Source organism: Tachysurus fulvidraco, chromosome 23 (genome assembly GCF_022655615.1).
Source record: "Tachysurus fulvidraco isolate hzauxx_2018 chromosome 23, HZAU_PFXX_2.0, whole genome shotgun sequence".
Lineage (NCBI taxonomy): Eukaryota > Metazoa > Chordata > Actinopteri > Siluriformes > Bagridae > Tachysurus > Tachysurus fulvidraco.
In genome coordinates this window covers 1,631,749-1,651,903 of record NC_062540.1, presented here as the reverse complement: position 1 = coordinate 1,651,903, position 20,155 = coordinate 1,631,749, and the positions used below count along the sequence as shown (strand labels likewise).

The 20,155-nt window shown below is 39.3% G+C and overlaps 2 protein-coding genes across 6 annotated transcripts; both read right to left on the bottom strand.

Moving 5' to 3' along the window:
• Window positions 1-1,781: 1,781 nt before the first annotated feature.
• On the bottom strand, window positions 1,782-9,810 carry LOC125138408 (urokinase plasminogen activator surface receptor-like). 2 transcript variants are annotated; one of them, XR_007139252.1, is made up of 6 exons: window positions 5,526-5,679; window positions 5,226-5,321; window positions 4,952-5,095; window positions 4,365-4,475; window positions 2,264-4,005; window positions 1,782-2,141 (listed from the first exon to the last, which is right to left on the bottom strand). XR_007139252.1 is itself a non-coding variant. In XM_047807123.1 (5 exons), the coding sequence occupies exons 1-5, from the start codon at window positions 9,680-9,682 to the stop codon at window positions 3,803-3,805; spliced, it is 603 nt and encodes a 200-aa protein (XP_047663079.1). In that variant the 5' UTR covers window positions 9,683-9,810; the 3' UTR covers window positions 3,127-3,802. The 2 variants fall into 2 exon arrangements, 1 of the variants encoding a protein (XP_047663079.1); XM_047807123.1 differs by lacking the exons at window positions 1,782-2,141; window positions 5,526-5,679 and adding an exon at window positions 9,634-9,810 and having other exon boundaries at window positions 3,127-4,005.
• A 4,043-nt stretch (window positions 9,811-13,853) lies between these two features.
• Window positions 13,854-17,930, bottom strand: LOC113655322 (ly-6/neurotoxin-like protein 1). Of its 4 annotated transcripts, none has more exons than XR_007139253.1 (5): window positions 17,850-17,864; window positions 15,923-15,989; window positions 15,491-15,615; window positions 14,498-14,602; window positions 13,854-14,132 (listed from the first exon to the last, which is right to left on the bottom strand). XR_007139253.1 is itself a non-coding variant. In XM_047807126.1 (5 exons), the coding sequence occupies exons 1-5, from the start codon at window positions 17,899-17,901 to the stop codon at window positions 14,037-14,039; spliced, it is 402 nt and encodes a 133-aa protein (XP_047663082.1). In that variant the 5' UTR covers window positions 17,902-17,930; the 3' UTR covers window positions 13,854-14,036. The 4 variants fall into 4 exon arrangements, 2 of the variants coding, with proteins under 2 accessions (XP_047663082.1, XP_047663081.1); XM_047807126.1 differs by having other exon boundaries at window positions 14,498-14,562; window positions 15,926-15,989; window positions 17,850-17,930; XM_047807125.1 differs by having other exon boundaries at window positions 15,926-15,989; window positions 17,850-17,917.
• Between the last annotated feature and the right edge of the window lie 2,225 nt (window positions 17,931-20,155).

Below are 20,155 nucleotides of genomic sequence, written 5' to 3'. Positions count from 1 at the left end.
GTTTCCTAATGTATTTAAAACCAAAAAAAGAAGGAACAGTAAATTCAACATAAAACAACCTTAAAATGCTCTGTAAAAACACAAGCAGTGACTGCAACCTGGAGCAGTGAATAAAAGCATGAAAAACTGTTTCTCTCTGTGAACAAAAAGGACAGTCATGTGCAATATCAGGGTTTAAAACAGAAATAAGAAGTCACAGAGATAATACCATGTAAAATCCTCCACTGAAGGTCGGCAGCTCTTTTTGGCAATGGTGGTTTGTACAGTGCTCTCCACTCTGGTTTAATATCAGCATTAAAACCCAAAACACTTCTCAATGGGGTGTCTACCCTCCCACTCGGCTTTTTCTTATTTAAAACTTTAACTCAGACGCTGTACTCTGCAGCTTCCCCGTCACTGACCCAAAGTCCATCTCCCATTCACCCGGCACTCCAGGAGGGGGCCCTCACACCCGTCGAGGTAAGGAGCCATGTTCATCTGGGGAAAGGGTTCATCCTCTGCAGGACCAGCCTCTGTGTGATGATAATCCAGCAGCTGAACATGCTCCTCTGATGTTAGTGCAGATCTCCAGTGGTGTAGGAGCTGATTGACAATGCGCAGGGACCTCAATCTCATATGCAATGTCAGGTCCTCTGCCCTCGACAAGTCAGACCCTGTGATGTTCACGAGCTCCCGGAGCGTCACAATGCCCGAGGAGGTTAGAGTTCTGGACAGTGCAGGAATGGTCACACTGGAGATGTCCAGTCGCCTGCCGTACACCAGAGGCTCCTCCAGGACCAGTGTAATGTTTGATGGCCTTTGAACTGTTTTTTTAAAAATGTTCCAGATTTTAAAAAGTCCACAGTAAAACACTGGTAATCCAGAGATGTCCAGCATTTTTGTGTCCATTAAAAACAGGGCTCTGTCTAGCCCCTGTCCTTCAACTGTGCGTAATATTCCACTGGCTGCTGCTCTCCATACTACTGTAGGTCTCTGGGTCCAGTGAGGAGTCTCTGGATGAACTGTAGGCAGAATGCTGCAGCTCTGCTGGACAGCTGGACCAGTCCGTGCCAGCCTTCCTATTTCACCGTGTCTGACTCTGCCAGCACAGGCAGCTCCAGCACTGGCAGCTCCAGCACTACTTCAGAGTCCACTGTGACTTTTTCAGATTCACAGCCGTTCTCCCGGCCCGGTTCAGTCGAGCAGGGCTTCTCCTGGTACGGTTTAGCCCTGCAGGGCTTCTCCCGTTCCGGTTCAGCCGAGCAGGGCTTCTCCCGGTCTGATTCAGCCGAGCAGGGATTCTCCCGGTGGGTACGTCACTAGTGGAGCTCTGGTCTGCAGTCTGAACTTGGGCTCATGCTTCCTAGGCCATGGTGCAGAAGCAGTTGCAGGGCTTTCAGCAGCAGGCCAAGCTGTGTCCGCAGGGGGAACGGCTCCAGCAGGCTCAGCTGCGTTCTGCCCCGGTCATTTGGAGACACCGGGATCACGCTGTCTTTCAGGACAGGCGCGGACAAGATGTCCAATCTGACCACATTTAAAACATTTTATATCGGTCTGGGAAAAAACTCCTTCATTTAAAACCATAAACGCCAATCTCCTGAAAGAAACCAAGTGCTTAACTAGTGGGGCTTACAGCCGAGGGGGATTTTCTTCATGGGGGAGACGGGTTGCTCGTACCGAGAAAACTCTTTCAGAATCGCCTCTTCGTTAATAAAAGGAGGGACATTTGACAACATGACTTTTTGTCAGGGGAACTGAGGGGAGAAACCAATATACACTCATTATTAATTCCTTTCGGACATGTTTATTTACTTTATTCACCTGATTCAAGAATACAACAATTGCACTGTTCATGCTGGAGGCAGAGACAATGTTCTCATGTCCCACCACATCTTCCATCACTAGCACACCACCCTCACACCGTGCCTGCGACTCAGACTCTCAAACAGCGTCGTGCTCGGAGACACCATGCTGCTCATACACACACACACACACACACACACACACACACACACACACACACACACACACACACACACACACACACTTACCCGTGTAAACAGACATAGTTGAAGAGGCACACTGATCTGAACAGGTTATCTGTTCATTGGTACACGCGCCAGTTAGTGACAGCAAACACTGATAACAATTCAGTGACATGGCTAAAGAAAAAAAAATCAGAATGAAAATAAAACGTTATTTGTATAAAATTCAATCTTAAGATAAAATATTTTGAAATGAATTCAATTTATTTTCTCTATTTCTCCACAGTGAGTTTCATTACCTTTGGAGAAAAGCATCTGAAGAAGAAGCAGATGAAGTTAAAGAGCAACGTTCTGAAACAAAGCCTGGTTTTTATGGTTATGCTCAGTTATATAGAAGGGGAAGTTTATTTCACAACCCACAACCTTTACCATAAGTTTCATTTCATTATAAATGGAGGTAGTTAACTTTGTGTTTCCAGGAACTCACTAGTCAGGATTATTAGAGAAATGTTCCACAATGATTAACATGTTGATTTGCATTTATTTAAAATGCTGCCACACAATCTCAAAAAACAAATGTCTTCAGTCTACTGAAAACTTAGAGTTGCCTTTGCAGACATATAAAAGTTAAAGAAAATCAGAACTGAGAAGTTAAATTCAGACCTCAGATGTACATTGATAAAATTCTTATTTTAGCTGAGTACTATTTAGAATAATAGAATTGTAGTTAAAGTTGAAGGCTCTCAGCTTCAGTTTGAAGGTCGTTACATCCGAATTAATGACTGTTGTATGAGGAGTTGATTTCATTTATGCATCTGTTTCTAGTTAACTGTAAGATGATAAAGCTGAAATTTGGTGTATAGAATCTACATTTCTAATTCTAGAATCTACATCACCTACAATCAGCCGATCGGCCGTTCAGCAGTCTGTACACAAAACCTGATCAGTTCATCAGCAGCATCTAGTGGTTCAGTTGTTTGTTTTCTTATTTCTTTGTTGTACAGAATGTTTTATATTTGGTTACTATTATATTTTATATTAGTATCCTACGTTCTGTAGAAAGTTAATAGGTTAAACCTGCCAGGTTTTTGAACACTATTTGGAGTAATCTGCCTTAAGTACATCGGCTGCTTTCGTTTTTCAACATTTACATATTAAAATGAACTGATTTGAAATTCGGGTTAATCTTTACATATAGTAAAAGTAAAATCTCTTATGAACAAGATACAATAATCAAGTTTGACCCAGAGAATGTAGTGTGATTGTATGTGAAAATAACAAAAAAATAATAACTTAAAATATAAGAAATAATAATTTGGTACAGAATAACAATGCTTACATAAAGAATTCTAATAAAACAATATGCCATATTATTGTTCTGTATTATAAACTCATAACCAGTTACTGATGTTTGATGTATTTAAGAACAATGAAGGAAGTAAAACATTACTGCTCCTTGTACAAATATTCGATCAAATGTTAATCAAAACCAGTAACTCATGCCTCCTTTGTTTGAAAAATTTAACAGGAAATAACAGCATTTGGTCAAGATAGAAGTAATCGAAGTGTAGTTCAGTAATCACAGTTAAAAAAAAAAGAAAGAAAGGCAAAATGAATATGCATCAGTTTATTTCTTGCAGATTCTGTATAACACAAGTGGGAAAAACGAAATAAAGAGATATACAAACTACAGACCATGAAAAGCTCAGTAATGTACATATGGCGAATACGTTATATGTGATGATGCAATACAGCAGAGGTGAAGCTTAAATTAAATAAAAAATAAAAAAAACATCTGTCTTCTGCATACTGCTTTTAGTGAACTACTCGATCAGTGTTCAGGAGAAGAACATGGAGGAGTGTAGAGAGATGATCATGAGGAGGAAGCTCAGGGTGAAGATCTCAGCACTGTTACACAGGTTTCCTGTACAACACTGAACACTTACAGTGCTATTTCCCACTGAGATTACTGATTGAGTACCATTGCAGGAAGATTTACCTACACATCCTTTCACGGTCGCTGTAGTGCCTAATATTGTACCTGTGTGTGTGTGTGTGTGTGTGTGTATATATGTGTGTGTGTGTGTGTGTGTGTGTGTGTGTGTGTGTGTGTGTGTGTGTGTGTGTGTGTGTGTGTGTGTGTGTGTGTGTGTGTGTGTGTGGGTGGGTGAGTGTGTGTGTGTGTGTGTGTGTGTGTGTGTGTGTGTGTGTGTGTGTGTGTGTGTGTGTGTGTGTGTGTGTGAGAGAGAGAGAGAGAGAGAGAGAGAGAGAGAGAGAGAGAGAGAGAGAGAAGGAGGTAAATGATTAATAACAAAACACTACACATATCCAAATACACAGAGGAAATAAATATATGAAATAAAATGAAATATATGCAGAGATAAAAAATAAGTTATTCACCTGTCCCAGTAACACACCTGTCTTCATTTCCTCTACAATCCACTGATTGTGTGCAGTCGTTTTTGATACAGGTGTAACAGATCCTCCCGTTGGGCAAAGGAACAGGAAGAACTTAACCGGGAAATGAAATGAAATGAAATGAAATGAAATTCAATTCAATTCAATTAAATTCAAGTTTATTTGTATAGCGCTTTTTACAATGGGCTTTGTCTCAAAGCAGCTTTGCAGAACATAAACATAGAACAGAAGTTAAACATAAGGAGAAAAAAGAATTAATATAGTAAAAAATTAAAATATATATTGAAATCACCAAGAATTACTCCAATAATACTGTATGTAGTTATAAAAAAAATCTAAAATACAAACTTACAAACAAAATTACATTGTCATTACAAATTGTGTGATTTTGTGAGTAAATGAGAGTGTGTGTGTGCCCTGCGATGGGTTGGCACTCCGGCCAGGGTGTATCCTGCCTCGATGCCCGATGACGCCTGAGATAGGCACAGGCTCCCCGTGACCCGAGAAGTTCGGATAAGTGGTAGAAAATGAATGAATGAATGAATCCTTCGAACACATTTTGTTTTTACCTGGCAGTGTTTCATTGTTGCATAATGTAGTGTTGCAGCACATGGCATTGGTGGTTGTTATTGTTTCTCCCAGGTTTGCAGTCATAGGTGAACAAATGCCCGGTGCTGCACAAGTCTTTAAAACAGCGCTTATATTGTTGCCATCTACAAAGCATGAAATTTAGCAACGTGATTAGAAAATATTACTCGGTAACTGATTTATTATTAATATAGTAAATGTTCAGGACATTTCTGACAAATGTACATTGAAAATAAAATATAGACATGCACTTACTGTTCATTACAAACAGAGTTAGACTGGCACACTGGTCTGGACAGTTAATATTAATACATTGATCATTAAGGCAGTTAAGACACGTCAGCGACAGCACTACAAGGAAAAGAGAGAATTGAAAACAGAATTGAATGAAATAATATACACTCTTGTGTAAATGGTATAAAAATGTTAGCTGTCCCTTTTCTCCTTTGACAATAAAACAACAAAACAGTCAGTAAAACAGAACAGTCTGTCTGTAACATAAACAACAGATATCAGAAATCATGAAGCTTGTATCGTAAATAAAATCATGACCACCTCTATTCAGTCCAGAAGCTTTTATTGTCATTTCAGCTGTGTAGAGCTGAACAGGAACAGCTGTGTAGAGCTGAACAGGAAGTGGTCCTGACCACATAAAGTGAGCAGTGAGAGCAGACAGACGATACACTGCACAACACTACATTACACTACACTACACTACACTACACTACAATAGATTACACAACACTACACTACACTACACTACACTACAATACAATACACCACACTATAAGACAGATAAGTGAAACAGCGCTAACCAGTGTTCAAGTCTGTATTGTGCAACTAAGAGAGTTTTTTGTAAAGATATAAACACTCCTAATAGCAGCAGCTGGTGGTGGCACTGAAAAGTAATGTGTAAGTTGATGTATGAACCAAACCTTGAATAGAAGACAACACGCTTCCTTTAGCGTACATTTATACATCTGCTTGTCCAGAGGTCCAGTTATTAAAATTTCCTCCCAGCAAAGGTCCGATTCTTATATAGTCACTTAAAATAGTGAACCCTCATGTAAATAAATCAATAACAGACATACATTTCTATATAATTTATTGTTAAATTTCAAGTGTTTTCAAAGTCTGAACTTGTATGGATGGCACTTGAATGGAAAACAATCCTGTAGTTGTCTTTACTACATGTCAAGTAACAGACAACAGACAATGAATTTCTTCTGAATAAAATAAATAAAAAGTGCAAACAAACACAGCTTTGAGCAGCCTGAACTTAGGGCCTATATTTCAAGTAATGTAAAACATTCAATTTATTCAATCTTTGAATAAAATACAAGTGCTTTTAATCATTAAGAAAAAAATTAAACAAAAGACTTTTGAGCTGCCCCCTTTTTTAAACATTAACTACATTAATAACACAGGAACCTTGGGATAAAGAACATTTCAAGTAAAATAGAACAGGGCAGAATTTACTGAATAAAAGAAAACGAAAAATGCACCCCCGACCTTCTGTGCTAGTCACAGTATGTCCATAACGAACACCATGTTCAAGCATAAGGATGGCCATCAGTACACATGGCACCAGGACACCCTAGGTCGGAAGTCGATTATCGACTTCGTGGTTGTTTCATCTGACCTCCGGCCATATGTCTTGGACACTCGGGTAAAGAGAGGGGCAGAGCTGTCAACTGATCACCACCTGGTGGTGAGTTGGATCCGATGGTGGGAGAGGAAGTTGGACAGACTTGGCAGACCCAAACGTACTGTGAGGGTCTGCTGGGAACGTTTGACAGAGTCTCCGGTCAGAGAGATCTTCAACTCCCACCTTCGGCAAAGCTTCAACCAGATCCCAAGGGAGGTTGGAGACATTGAGTCCGAGTGGACCATGTGCTCCACCTCATTGTTGACGTGGCCGAACAGAGCTGTGGCCGTAAGGTCTCCTGTGCCTGTCGTGGTGGCAATCCCCGAACCCGGTGGTGAACCCCAGAAGTAAGGGATGTTGTCAAGCTGAAGAAGGAGTCCTACCGAGCCTGGTTGGCTCGGGGGACTCCAGAGGCAGCTGATAGGTACCGAAGGGCCAAGCGAGCTTCAGCCGGGGTGGTTGTGGAGGCAAAAACTCGGGTCTGGGAGGAGTTCGGTGAGGCCATGGAGAAGGACTATCAGTTGGCCTCGAAGAAATTCTGGCAAACCGTCCGGCGCCTCAGAAGGGGGAAGCAGTGCCCTGCCCACACTGTTTACAGTGGGAGTGGGAATCTGCTGACTTCAACTGGGGGCATCCTCGGACGGTGGAAGGAATACTTCGAGGTTCTCCTCAACCCCACCGACATGTCTTCCACTGAGGAAGCAGAGGGCGGGGGCTCAGTTGTGGACTCGTCGATTCCCCAGGCTGAGGTCACTGAGGTAGTTGAGAAGCTCCTCAGTGGCAAGGCACCGGGGGTGGGTGAGATCCGCCCTGAGTACCTCAAGGCTCTGGATGTTGTGGGCTGTCTTGGTTGACATGCCTCTGCAACATCACGTGGAGTTTGGGGACAATGCCTCTGGACTGGCAGACTGGGGTGGTGGTCCCTCTATTTAAGAAGGGGGACCGGAGGGTGTGTTCTAACTATAGGGGATCACACTCCTCAGCCTCCCTGGAAAAGTCTATGCCAGGGTACTGGAGAGGAGAATTCGGCCGATAGTCGAACCTCGGATTCAGGAGGAACAATGCGGGTTTCGTCCCGGTCGTGGAACACTGGACCATCTCTATACCCTCGGCAGGTTGCTGGAGGGTTCATGGGAGTTTGCCCAACCAGTTCACATGTGCTTTGTGGATCTGGAGAAGGCTTTCGACTGTGTCCCTCTTGGTGACCTGTGGGGGGGTGCTCTGGGAGTATGGGGTCCGTGGCCCTCTGTTAAGGGCTGTCCGGTCCCTATATGACCGGAGTTGGAGTTTGGTTTGCATTGCCGGCAGTAAGTCAAAGAGAGTTGTTCCCGGTGCATGTTGGACTCCGGCAGGGCTGCCCTTTGTCACCGGTCCTGTTCATTATTTATATGGACAGGATTTCTAGGCGCAGTATGGGGCCAGAGGGAGTCTGGTTTGTGGACCACAGGATTTCGTCTCTGCTTTTTTCAGATGATGTTGTTCTGCTGGCTTCCTCAAATCAGGACCTTCAGCGTGCACTGGGACGGTTTGCAGCCGAGTGTGAAGCGGCTGGGATGAGAATCAGCACCTCCAAGTCCGAAGCCATGGTTCTCAGCCGGAAAAGGGTGGCTTGCCCCCTTCGGGTTGGTGGAGAGCTCCTGCCTCAAGTGGAGGAGTTTAAGTATCTTGGGGTCTCGTTCACGAGTGAGGGAAGGATGGAGCGGGAGATCGACAGGTGGATTGGTGTATCTTCTGCAGTGATGCGGTCGATATACCTATCTGTTGTGGTGAAGAAAGAGCTGAGCCACAAGGCGAAGCTCTCTATTTACCAGTCGATCTACGTTCCTACCCTCACCTATGGTCATGAGCTTTGGGTCATGATCGAAAGGACGAGATCCCGGATACAGGTGGCTGAAATGAGTTTCCTCCGCAGGGTGGCTGGGCGCACCCTTAGAGATAGGGTGAGGAGCTCGGTCACTCGGGAGGAGCTCAGAGTAGAGCCGCTGCTCCTCCACATCGAGAGGAGTCAGCTGAGATGGCTCGGGCATCTGTATCGGATGCCTCCTGGACGCCTCCCTGGGGAGGTGTTCCGGGCATGTCCAACCGGGAGGAGGCCCCGGGGAAGACCTTGGACACGCTGAAGGGACTATGTCTCTCGGCTGGCCTGGGAACGCCTCGGTATTCCCTCGGAAGAGCTGGAGGAAGTGTCTGTGGAGAGGGAAGTCTGCTTAGACTGCTGCCCTCGCGACCCGGCCCTGGATAAGAGGTAGAAGATGGATGGATGGATGGATGGATGGATGGATGGATGGATGGATGGATGGATGGATGGAAAGATGCACATGAACGAAAGATTTATCTTTTCATTAATATCAAAGAGCTTATAATCTTATAATATTAGATTATAATAAGGAGATGCTTAATATGATAATATTAGATTTTTAACGGGTCCAGGCAGACCCGTCACTCGGTCCGGGTCCGGACCACGGTCCGCCATTTGATGATGCCCGATATACAGTATGTTGTGGGTATCAGGTATCAGGAGTTTTATCCGGTGTCTCTTTTAATTATAGTTAATGCCTTAAAAATTTCAATTTCAAGAAACACAATAAATTTACTCAACTACCAAGAAAGTGTAGTGAAACCCAGATCTCACATTTGATCAGCTCTGCAGCCAGAAAAAACTGATTCAATATACACAACATTCAATATACATCTATGTTTACAGCCTCACTCATATAAACACTGTTTGCACTTTAAGGGTGAAGAGGATGGTATGAGTGTTTACAACTCGTATAATGTGTATATTGTCACGTCAGCTCACTGAAAACGAAATAAATACATAGACAAGTAGATAGATATTAATTCGTTCCATCAGTTGCTACAGTAGATATTAGATTACAGCACTCACACCATGCATCACCTCCAGCCAACATTGTGTATGAATGCAGAATACTTCACCTGTATTACACCATGGAACTTCTTAAAGGTACCGTGATTTAAAGGTACGCTTCTGTGAGAGAATGTGAGAGTTCTTACCTCCAGAGAAAAGTGCAGAGACGAGCACCAGTGTCAGTAGGAACTTCATTGTCGTTGGACTGGAGAAGCTGAAGGTGAAGAAGGAACTGAAGGAGAAACTGAAGGTGAAGCAAGATTAAAATGGATCTGGTAAATGAAGATGTGCAGGATGCACAGAGGGATGGGTTTGGTTCATATTTCTCTAATCAAGATTTAAATTCACTTACTTCATAGTCATTATTCTGACTCCGCCCCTTTTCTCTAAAATGACCTTTTTTCTTTCTTTTTTCCTAATTTGACTTTTTTATATATTTGTTATAAATATTTGTTATTTTTTGTAATTTGTTATTTATATGTTTTTAAAAGGTTTCAGAAGTTAACTAAAGGTTAAAGAGGAGAAGGCTTAGAGGAAGAGGAATGTAAGAAGTGCTAAAAATATATAGAGAGGAGGATGAGCATGATGCGGTTCTACTGGTCGGGTAGGAGACATAACTTTCTTAATGTCACGGCACAACGGATATCATGAATCCAAGAGTGCTGGTGAACTTTCTAGAACAGCAGCTCTGACAGTAGTGTAGCTACAATCATAGTATTATATTTTTATGTAACATATCAGCTTATACAACATGCTCCTTATATGGTATCATTTCTATAGTAACCTCTCGTTCACAGAGTCTTTGTTAGCAGACGACTGTCTACCATTTACGGAAGGAGTCTCCAGTGTCAGCACTTTATGATCCAGTCTAAGTTAAAGATGTAACATGAAGCTTTCTGGCATCTTGCTGCGTGCTTTTTGCACTTGTTTTTTTTTTTTGTTTTTGCTTTTTTGAAAACTTTAAAGCAGGGAAAGTGAAAGAAGAAAAAAATAAAGGCTTTAAACAATAATTTATATCTGATGTAACTTAATTGAGAACAGAAAAGAAAATTAAAACTACATATCAACTCCATGTGGTCTCTGAGGACAACAACCTCTTCATCAATACACAATTATCAGACTGTATCTGACTGTAGAAAGGACATTATTCATAATAACACACTCCTGGATTTATAACAGTTTATAATCACACCAATCAATAAAGTAAAATATATATCAATAAAATAAATTATATATTATGTAAATGATAAATGTGTGAGAAAAAAAGAGCTACCGAAGAACTATTTATGGACGTGTTGTGACTTAGTTGTTGTCCTCATTTATATCACTGCATCTATAAACATATCATCCCTCATCCGACGCTCCCTCATATCTCTCTCTCTCTCTCTCTCTCTCTCTCTCTAAAGGAGAGATTCTCTCCTTTGAAGATCAGAAGACAAAAAGCTCCTCATGCCTGTCATCTTTCAGTGTTCAGTAGTTAAGTGGAAGTGAACACAGTACATCTGCACAAGTTTTTTCAGCATTACTGTATTGTGACTTCACCCCTGTGACACACCCGAGGAATGTGGAGAAATTGAAACTGACTTGAGCTGAACTGGATTGAATTTCAGGTTTCTATCATGATGTGTTTAATAAAATCAATAAATTAAAAATCATTAAATAAATAAAGATGTTTTACAGAGATCTGAGACAGTGGTCCCTGGTTTAAAAATGAATTCTAGTGTAATTACACTCCTCATCTTCTCGGGAACGTAGCAGTAAACTGAAAACCACATTCCGTTCATCACAGCACGTTTATAACCTGTTTATTAAGTCAGGTCTGTTTATTACCCTGCATGCAGTACAGTAATCCCTCGTGTGAAGAACAGAGCCCTGGAGTTCATCTTATTCATGAAACTGCAAAATAAATATTCAGCATTTTATTATTTAACTTAATAAACATACAAGTCAGTTTTATTTTCTCTTACAATCAACCACAGATCTTGAGCTGAAGAAGTTCATTGTATTGATTCATTTCTTGTTGATTCCCTTATTTGATTTTTCTGTTCAGTCTTTCTAACTTTATAACAAACACAAGCACAACATACTGCGACTGCAACACAACAGATACCTTCAAGGAAATGTTTAATTCTATTTCCTGTCCCACAGTTAAGCTTTTCTGTAAGCCGATTTAAGCTTTAAAAAGTGCATTTATTTAAAGGTGAAACTTAAAAATGATCTAAACTAAACTGATATTTCTATGTTTACATCTTTTATCCACTTCAGCACATCATTCTCTTTCTTGAAAAAATCATATTGCAGGTAATTTATTGTTCACAGCTCAAGTCATTCTACAGGTGTGTTGGTCTGATCTAGAGGCATGTTCTGAATGTGACATTCTGAAATGTTGATTTTCTTCTGAATAAATTCCTTTGCCGTGATTTATGGTCTAGTTGTTATTATGCTGGATGAAGAAAAGTGCAACTTCTGAAGCTTAAAACCTATAAGCTTAAAGCTTATTTTGTGTTTTCTATCCGTTATTTCCTTTATCTTTACTAGAGTCCCTGTCACAGCTGTAGAGAAGCAGCACTATAGCATAATGCCTCCACCACCATGCTTCAGAAAGGTTATGGGCTGCTTTTGGTAACATGATCTTCTGCTTTTGCTCCAAACATATCTTTATCTAGAATTCACACTAAAAGGTTCTACCTTGTTCTGATCAGACACATTTTGTCTTCAGATGATTTAGGTGGACCTGGATGTTCTCCATAAGAAAGATCCTCAGCCTTGCCAACCAATCTGTAGCCCAGATATGTGAAGAATACAGGAGATTGATGTCACAAGCAGAGTGACCAGTCCTTCTCAGATGTTCCTGCAGCTCCTTTAACTTTCCTATAGAGAGATGAGCAGCAGAGTAACTGGGAACTTCATTATCGTTGGATTGGAGAAGCTGAGAACTTGAAGGAGAAACGAAGCAGGATTTAAAATGAATGATGTGAAAGACGATGTGCAGTTTTGTGGTAATAAGAAGTGGAGGAAGAAATTTATTACAAAATCTCTCAAAATGTCTCCTTTTCTTTTCTATATTGTCTATTCTTTGAAATGACTTTGCACTGTACACTGCTGAAGATAAGTAAATGCTTCTGCTAAAGGAAAGTTGATTTAACAATGAAGACTTGATGATAATTTATATTCAGCACACACAGACCAGATCCTCGTCGGCACAAAGCTAGTAACACAGCCTAAGATGGTTATAATAATAATAATAATAATAATAATAATAATAATAATAATAATAATAATAATCTTTTTATAATAATTTTAATAATCTTTGTTCCGCATTAATCAGATGTATCAGCATCATTAAACTGGCGAGTAAAGACTCGATTGTGTATATGTGCAGAAAAGAAAGTGAAAGCAGCAGGTAAGGTGTGTCACAGAAAACATATAGAACTACAAACACACAATAAATAAACTGTGTAAATGACTCTAATGTTAATAAATCTAAATGTTTAGCGTACTGCTGTAGATTAAAGAGGAATAAAACATTCTATAAGTATTATTATAAGTAACAATAAGTCAATAAATCATGAAACAAATAAAAACTGCCATAAGTTAAGTTAATATCATTAAATATAATGCCATGCTGAGTTCCTTTAGGGTTGTGTAAACTGTTTCATAGACAGAAGCTGCTTTTTGTTTCTTTTACAATAACTACATGGACACAACCTCTGACAAACAGATAAAACAGACAAAAGGGCCTATTAGTCATCTCTCTCTCTCTCTCTCTCTCTCTCTCTCTCTGTCTCTGTCTCTCGCTCTCATGCGGCTTATTAAACATATGATAAATAGCGGAAAAAAAGACCAAAATGAGTGACTGTCACTCTCAATGCGTCACACTTTACAGCCCTGTATATATTTAACTTTGTAATGGGAGATATATTGCATCTCCTATAACAATTTCCAAACTTTGCCTCTTATACTAGTAAAGATTATAGTCATTTAGTCTTCAGTAAAGCCCCAGGTTTGGGAAGAGGATTTTTACAAGCACGTAATCAGGTGATTTTTTGTTGCTCACCTACTTTTATAGACTTTTTTATTATTATTTGAATAAAATAGTGAAATGGTCATGCAGAATACTACATGAGTGAACTTTGGTCTGTTATAATCCAAGTGTCAAAACCCTTTAATGTTATTTTACACTCTGTTCCATATTACAGTCATTTACTGTAGATATATTTCACGGTTGTTTAGTGGACATTTTACTTCATGAGTCCATGCGTCCCTCAACCAAACCTGTCAGTGTGCAGTCAATGAGCTGAGATACTGCCATCTACTGCTGATGAAGTGCAAACGAAGTGAATATATAACACAAAAATCAACACAGTTATGAAGCAACAAAGTTTATTGACAGAACGTATGTGTTATACATGACGTTACAGTGAAGTTTATGTCTGCTTTTTCATCAGAGCTCAGAAGAAGAGCAGGGAGGAGATCAGAGGGACAAACATGAGGAGGAAACTCTGTGTGAAGATCTCAGCACCGTTACACAGGTTCGTCTGACAACACTTCACATTTTCAAGAGAAACTCCTGATAATTGAGCCATGTCACACACCAGCTTTGGTGCACAAGTCTTAAAAGTAAACTTACTTGTGCCGACAGTGGCTAGGAGAGAGGGAGAGAGAGAGAGAGAGAGAGAGAGAGAGAGAGAGAGAGAGAGAGAGAGAGAGAGAGAGAGAGAGAGAGAGAGAGAGAGAGAAATTGTTCTCAATCAATTTTTTAATAAATCCCGATTGCTAGATTACAGAAAGAAACAATACGTGTGTTATTTAATAGTAATAAGGAATAATGTTATAAGGAATATGTTATAATATTTATTAGTAATAAGTAATAATTTTTAATAAAATATTTCACATAGTTATTATAATACTTCATGTTTTGTCCTTAAGCAGGTAAAAAATGATCATGAATCCATAATGGAAACTTTCACAAACTCTTGTTAAATACACAGATTTAAATAAATTATTTACCTGTTGCAGTGAGGCAGGAATCCGCTCCAGCAGGACAAATCTGCCTAGTAAATCTTTGGCAGTTCCTGGGATCACATAAATAGCAGCTCAGTTCACCAACAGCAGCTAATGAGAGAAATTCATTAATAATCAAACAAATCAAGCTCAGGCTTGATGGGAAATAGTCAAATACATCAGGAAAATAAAACCAATAATTATTATTTCATTCTGTTTCATCTCTCTCTCTCTCTCTCTCTCTCTCTCTCTCTCTCTCTTTCTCTCTCTCTCTCTCACACACACACACACACACACACACACAGACACACACACACACACACACACACACACACACAGTCAAGGTTCAGCACGGACTTTCGGCTACGTGTGTTTGTTGTTGTTCCTCGTCACGTGTCTGCCCCGCCTTCGTCCACTCCTCCCTGTCACCACACCTGCTCCTCGTGTCATTATTGTCCTGTGTATAAATGTGAGCCACGTTGGCGATGGCAGCACGGACTCATTAGTAACGTTTACCCTTCGTTGTGTCTAGTCATTGTTTAGTCCTCGTCATTGTATTTTGCTGTATTTGTCTTTATCCGTTATTAATTACCACTCCTTTGAAGCTATCCTGTGTACGGGTCCTCCTCCTCTGGTTGTGTGACACACACACACACACACACACACACACACACACTTATTCTGATTATTTAATGATTTAATAGCATTTTATGTTCATTTGTAAAAATTAAGTTGTAAAATCAGTAAATCTAAATAAACCTGCTGAATCTGATCCAATAACTGATGTCATCATTTAATGAAATTAGATTAGATATTTATTTATTTATTTATTTATTTAAAAATACTATTAATAATAATTATTTCCTCACACTGGACATGTTCATCTTTCTTTCTCAGCTCACACACCCACAAATTAATAGATAGATAGATAGATAGATAGATAGATAGATAGATAGATAGATAGATAGATAGATAGATAGATAGATAGATCTGAGTTACCTTTGGGTAAAAGCATGCAGATGAACATGAGTACCACTAGAGACCTCATTGTAGATGAAGGTTGGTGTAGATGAAGGAGTTGTGGAGGTGAAGCAGGCTGTCGTGAGCAAGTGATCTGACATCTCCTTTTAAGAGTGTAAATGGTGGGCGGGTAACAAGGAAAAGGTGCAAGGGAGGGATTAACTTTACAAAAGTGGGATTGACTTTACAAATGTAATTAGTTCTGATCAGATCATTTTACATTACTCACAAATACACACCCACACCAGAGTTGGCAAAAGTACACATATCCTTTACTCAAGTAGAAGTACAGATACTCATTTATAAAAGACTCCAGTAATAGTTGAAGTAGTGACTACACTCTATTACTCAAGTTAAAGTAAAGAAGTATGGGCTCTGACATGTACTTAAGTAAAAAGTCGTCGGTACTACTACCTGTTTAGTGTCATGCTGGTAACTCTTCTCTGTTCTGGCACCATGGTGGTGGAATGAACTTCCCCTAAAGGTCCGGACAGCAGAGTCACTGGCTATTTTCAAGTGGCGGTTGAAGACCTACTTATTCAGGAAACACTTCAACTAGCACTTCTTTCCTTATCTTTTGCATAAAAAAAAACCTTTGACACTTTTTCATTGTAACTTTGAACAAATGTTTTAAACTCATGGTATCTTAAGTATGTAACCTAGTGAACCAGCATTAATGTATTCAAGGTTAGAGATTTAAGCACTTATGTACGTCGCTCTAGATAAGGGCGTCTGCCAAATGCTGTAAATGTAAATGTAAATGTAAATGTAGGTGAGGTAGGGTGGAGTCATTCATCCCAAAGGTGTTCAGTAGGGATGAGATCAGAAAACAGCCACATATAGCAGGAAAGGTCAGGTGACCCAATACTTTTGGAAATATAATGTATACCATGTGTATCACCAAGGCCATATCCCAAACTGTAGGGAGATTCCAGCTCTGTCCTTGAAAACAATTAAATTAAGCACTTCGTGTTTTTTGGGTTGACACCAGGGGCGGTTCTAGGATTTCACCTTTAGGGGGTTTAGTTTGGGGCCAGAATCGTTTCGTTATTATGAATAAATATACTATGATCCACAAATAAATATAAAGAGTTTCACAAATATTTTTTAAATCGACAAATGCTCAATAAGCAAACCGTAAATATATGTTACAAATTTCACAAAAAGAAATGAAATTCACAAATAAATAAAATGTGATTTGCAAATTAAAAAAAATATTTATAAATATATATTTAATTGTATTTATTTGTGAATGGCTTCCTGCTCATTTGTGAATCGCGTTCTGTGCATTTGTGGATTGCGTTCTGTGCATTTGTGAATCACTGCACACATTTGTGGATTGCGTTCTGTGCATTTGTGGATTTGAAACATTTCTAACGTCAAGACGTGCACCGTCTACTCCAGCCAATCGGACAACGGTCTCGTGGCGCTGACCAATCGTGGGACGGTCTACCTCCAACCAATCACGTGCCACGATTGGTCAGCAACACGAAAATCGATATGTTTTATGCCATAAATGCTATAAATCTAAAGGCTTCTTTTCAGCATAGGTCTAAATCATTACACCACCTATGCATTATGGATGTAATAACTACATATTATAGTGATCTAATCCCTGCTAATTGGCATTATTGAGGGATTTTATTTTCTACTTCTGAATTCTCTTAAACCATGTTGAGTCAAACTTCCCTTTTTGAATACTGAACAGGAAGAGTTAGTAAAAAATGTTATTGTTGACAAGATTATTGATATTAGAGTTCATTTTTAAGGTTCTTCCTCTTTGTGTAGATTTTTCCTCTTATTCCCAATGATACATGTTGACATGGTCTACCTCCAACCAATCACATGCCACGATTGGTCAGCGGCACGAGACCGTTGTCCGATTGGCTGGAGTAGACGGTCGGCGGAGTCCACCTATTTGTAGATTCTTTTGCACGTCTTGACGTTAGAAATGTTTCAAATCCACAAATGCAAAGAACGCAATCCACAAATGTGTGCAGTGATTCACAATTGCACAGAACGCGATTTACAAATGAGCAGGAAGCCATTCACAAATAAATACAATTAAATATATATTTATAAATATTTTTTATTTGCAAATCACATTTTATTTATTTGTGAATTTCATTTCTTTTTGTGAAATTTGTAACATATATTTACGGTTTGCTTATTGCGCATTTGTTGATTTAAAAAATATTTGTGAAACTCTTTATATTTATTTGTGGATCATAGTATATTTATTCAGAATAACGAAACAATTCTCACCCAATATTAAACAAACATATTTAACAATTAAAATAGTATTTTCAATTAATTTCTGCATAATAAGTTTACTTACTGAGTTTAAAATGGCGAACGACGAAAAGATTAATTCCAGAACTTTCCTGCATCAGCAACAGGCATTAAGGACCGCCTATAGGATTATTCTACCAATCACTGCATTAGTTCTCTTATTGCCAGGCCGAACTCCTTAAATGACCAATCACCATCAAGGGAGACCAGAATGACTATTTTTTTGACTCAGGATTTTGAGTTCATAACAGTCTAAATTTTAAATTGAAGTATTTTGTGGCTACGTAAGTTAATCTAACTTATATTTTAGAGTTATGGTTAGAAAATACAAAATTTCAAGTAGTGTTAACTCAAGATTACTTGATTATTTAAGTAATGACAGAATTAGGGTTTACAGTGTACTGTTTATAGTCAAAAATAAAAACCCGCCTGTTGCATCAAAAACCAGCCCAAATTTTAAAGACCCGCCCAATGCCGGTCGGACGTGACCAAAAGGAGCCCAATTGGAGCCCAATTGATAGCCAGTAAATAATACACCAGTCACCATAGATATAAAAATACTAGATGTCTATGGGGTCAGAATTGTTTCATTATTCTGAATAAATACACTATAATCCACAAATAAATATAAAGAGTTTCACAAATATTTTTACAAATTTCACAAAAAGAAATGAAATTCACAAATAAATAAAATGGGATTTGCAAATAAAAAAAAATTATAAATTGTATTTATTTGCGAATTGCTTCCTGCTCATTTGTGGATTGCGTTCTGTGCATTTGTGGATTTTAAACATTTCTAACGTCAAAAAGTGCACAAGAATCCACAAATAGGTGGACTCCGCCCACCGTCTACTCCAGCCAATCGGACAACGGTCTCGTGGCGCTGACCAATCGTGGCACAGTCTACCTCAAACCAATCACGTTCTGATTTACTCGCACTATCACAGTGTAATCCTCCTTTACCTCAAATGTATGGACGATGCCGGTCTTCTGTGCTGCGTTTGGTTGTTAAAACGAAAGAAATCTAAAAACCAGACAGCAAGGGATTACATTACACAAGTGAGAATGTGTTTTATGATATTGAAAGTTAGGAAATTATATTTCTTGTTCCGTTGGTTTGTTTTAGTCTTTGGTTAACGACCATAGCTAATCCATGCTAGTTACCCATCAGTTTTTGACAGTTAGGAAAACCGACAATGTTTGTAGATTCTGAAGCTCTTAAAAAGGACGTTAAAAATTGACCCATGCTTTTTTGCTTAAAGGAGAAAAGACCCAACTTTATGTATGTTCTCTAAGATTCCCTTATCTGTCAAACATATTTTATTAGATTGTCCTGGACTTAACACAAGCAGAATGCTCTTTTATCAAGTTACTTCACTTAAGGACATATTTAATGACATTATGCCTGAAAAGGTTTTGGATTTTTTTTTATCGTATGTTAATTAAAATAAAAAAAAAGTATAATATGACTTGCTGTTTATATTTGTTTTGTTTTTATTGCATTTATATGATATTTGTATTTTTGTTATTGAATTTTGCCATGAAAATAGCTTTTTCCACATTCGTCATGTCTGTAACCACCAGCTCATCTTCTTAGCTTCTCATCATCAGCTCACCACCAGCTCATGATCTTCCTTCAGTCTGTCGAATGCAAATAGAACAAGGCAAAAATAATTAACGGTTATTTTAATGATATAGATGGAAGGTTTTACACCAAGACTGAACAGACTGTTATTTCTCACTTGTGACTGAACAGACAGAACTTTCATTCATAAATTCACCCCGCACTGAGTTGCGAACACAGACTGTGGTTGCGATTGCGAATCACTAACGTTTTTGGACCATTGGGGCTTCCGTGGCCTGTGACCTGATCTGACGTCACCTACCAAGGAGGAAAATCAGTTGCTTGGCGGTGTTTTTTGGCGCAAATTTGAAATTAACTAACTAAAGTAAAAGAAGATATGAAACGAAAGCAGACTCAAACTACACTCTGAGTGTTCTCGGAAGCCTGCGCTTAAAGCTACAGCAGCTTCGGGTGACATTTCACCCACAGCCCGAGTACAAATGTATTTGTTATTTTCCATATAGATGCATTTTTTTATGCGTTAGCGAGTGTGGTGGTGCCTATGGGGTGTCGCTCTAGGATGGGTGCGTAAGAGGCTGGGAGGGGGGTGTCACAGTATACTCACTACAAAAAACTAGACTACACCACTGCAAACAACTGAAGGAGAATTTCTTAAACAGAAACTCTTCAGTACATCACCAACACCAAGATGTTCCCCCGACCCACTCCAATTCATTAACAACAACAGACTCACTGTTCATCAAACAGCCATCTGACAAACACAATAT

Bases quoted from the DNA above. Each gene is read 5' to 3' on its own strand.
- LOC125138408 (XM_047807123.1), bottom strand. From the start codon at position 9,682: ATGAAGTTCCTACTGACACTGGTGCTCGTCTCTGCACTTTTCTCTGGA. The intron at 5,096-5,225 runs GTAAGTGCATGT...CATGCTTTGTAG, and splicing joins AACTCTGTTTGTAATGAACA to ATGGCAACAATATAAGCGCT. The intron at 4,006-4,364 runs GTGAATAACTTA...ACACACACACAG, and splicing joins CAGGTGTGTTACTGGGACAG to GTACAATATTAGGCACTACA.
- LOC113655322 (XM_047807125.1), bottom strand. From the start codon at position 17,901: ATGCAGGAAAGTTCTGGAATTAATCTTTTCGTCGTTCGCCATTTTAAA. The intron at 14,603-15,490 runs GTAACTCAGATC...TTCTCTCATTAG, and splicing joins CTGCATGCTTTTACCCAAAG to CTGCTGTTGGTGAACTGAGC. The intron at 14,133-14,497 runs GTAAATAATTTA...CCTCTCTCCTAG, and splicing joins TTCCTGCCTCACTGCAACAG to CCACTGTCGGCACAAGTAAG.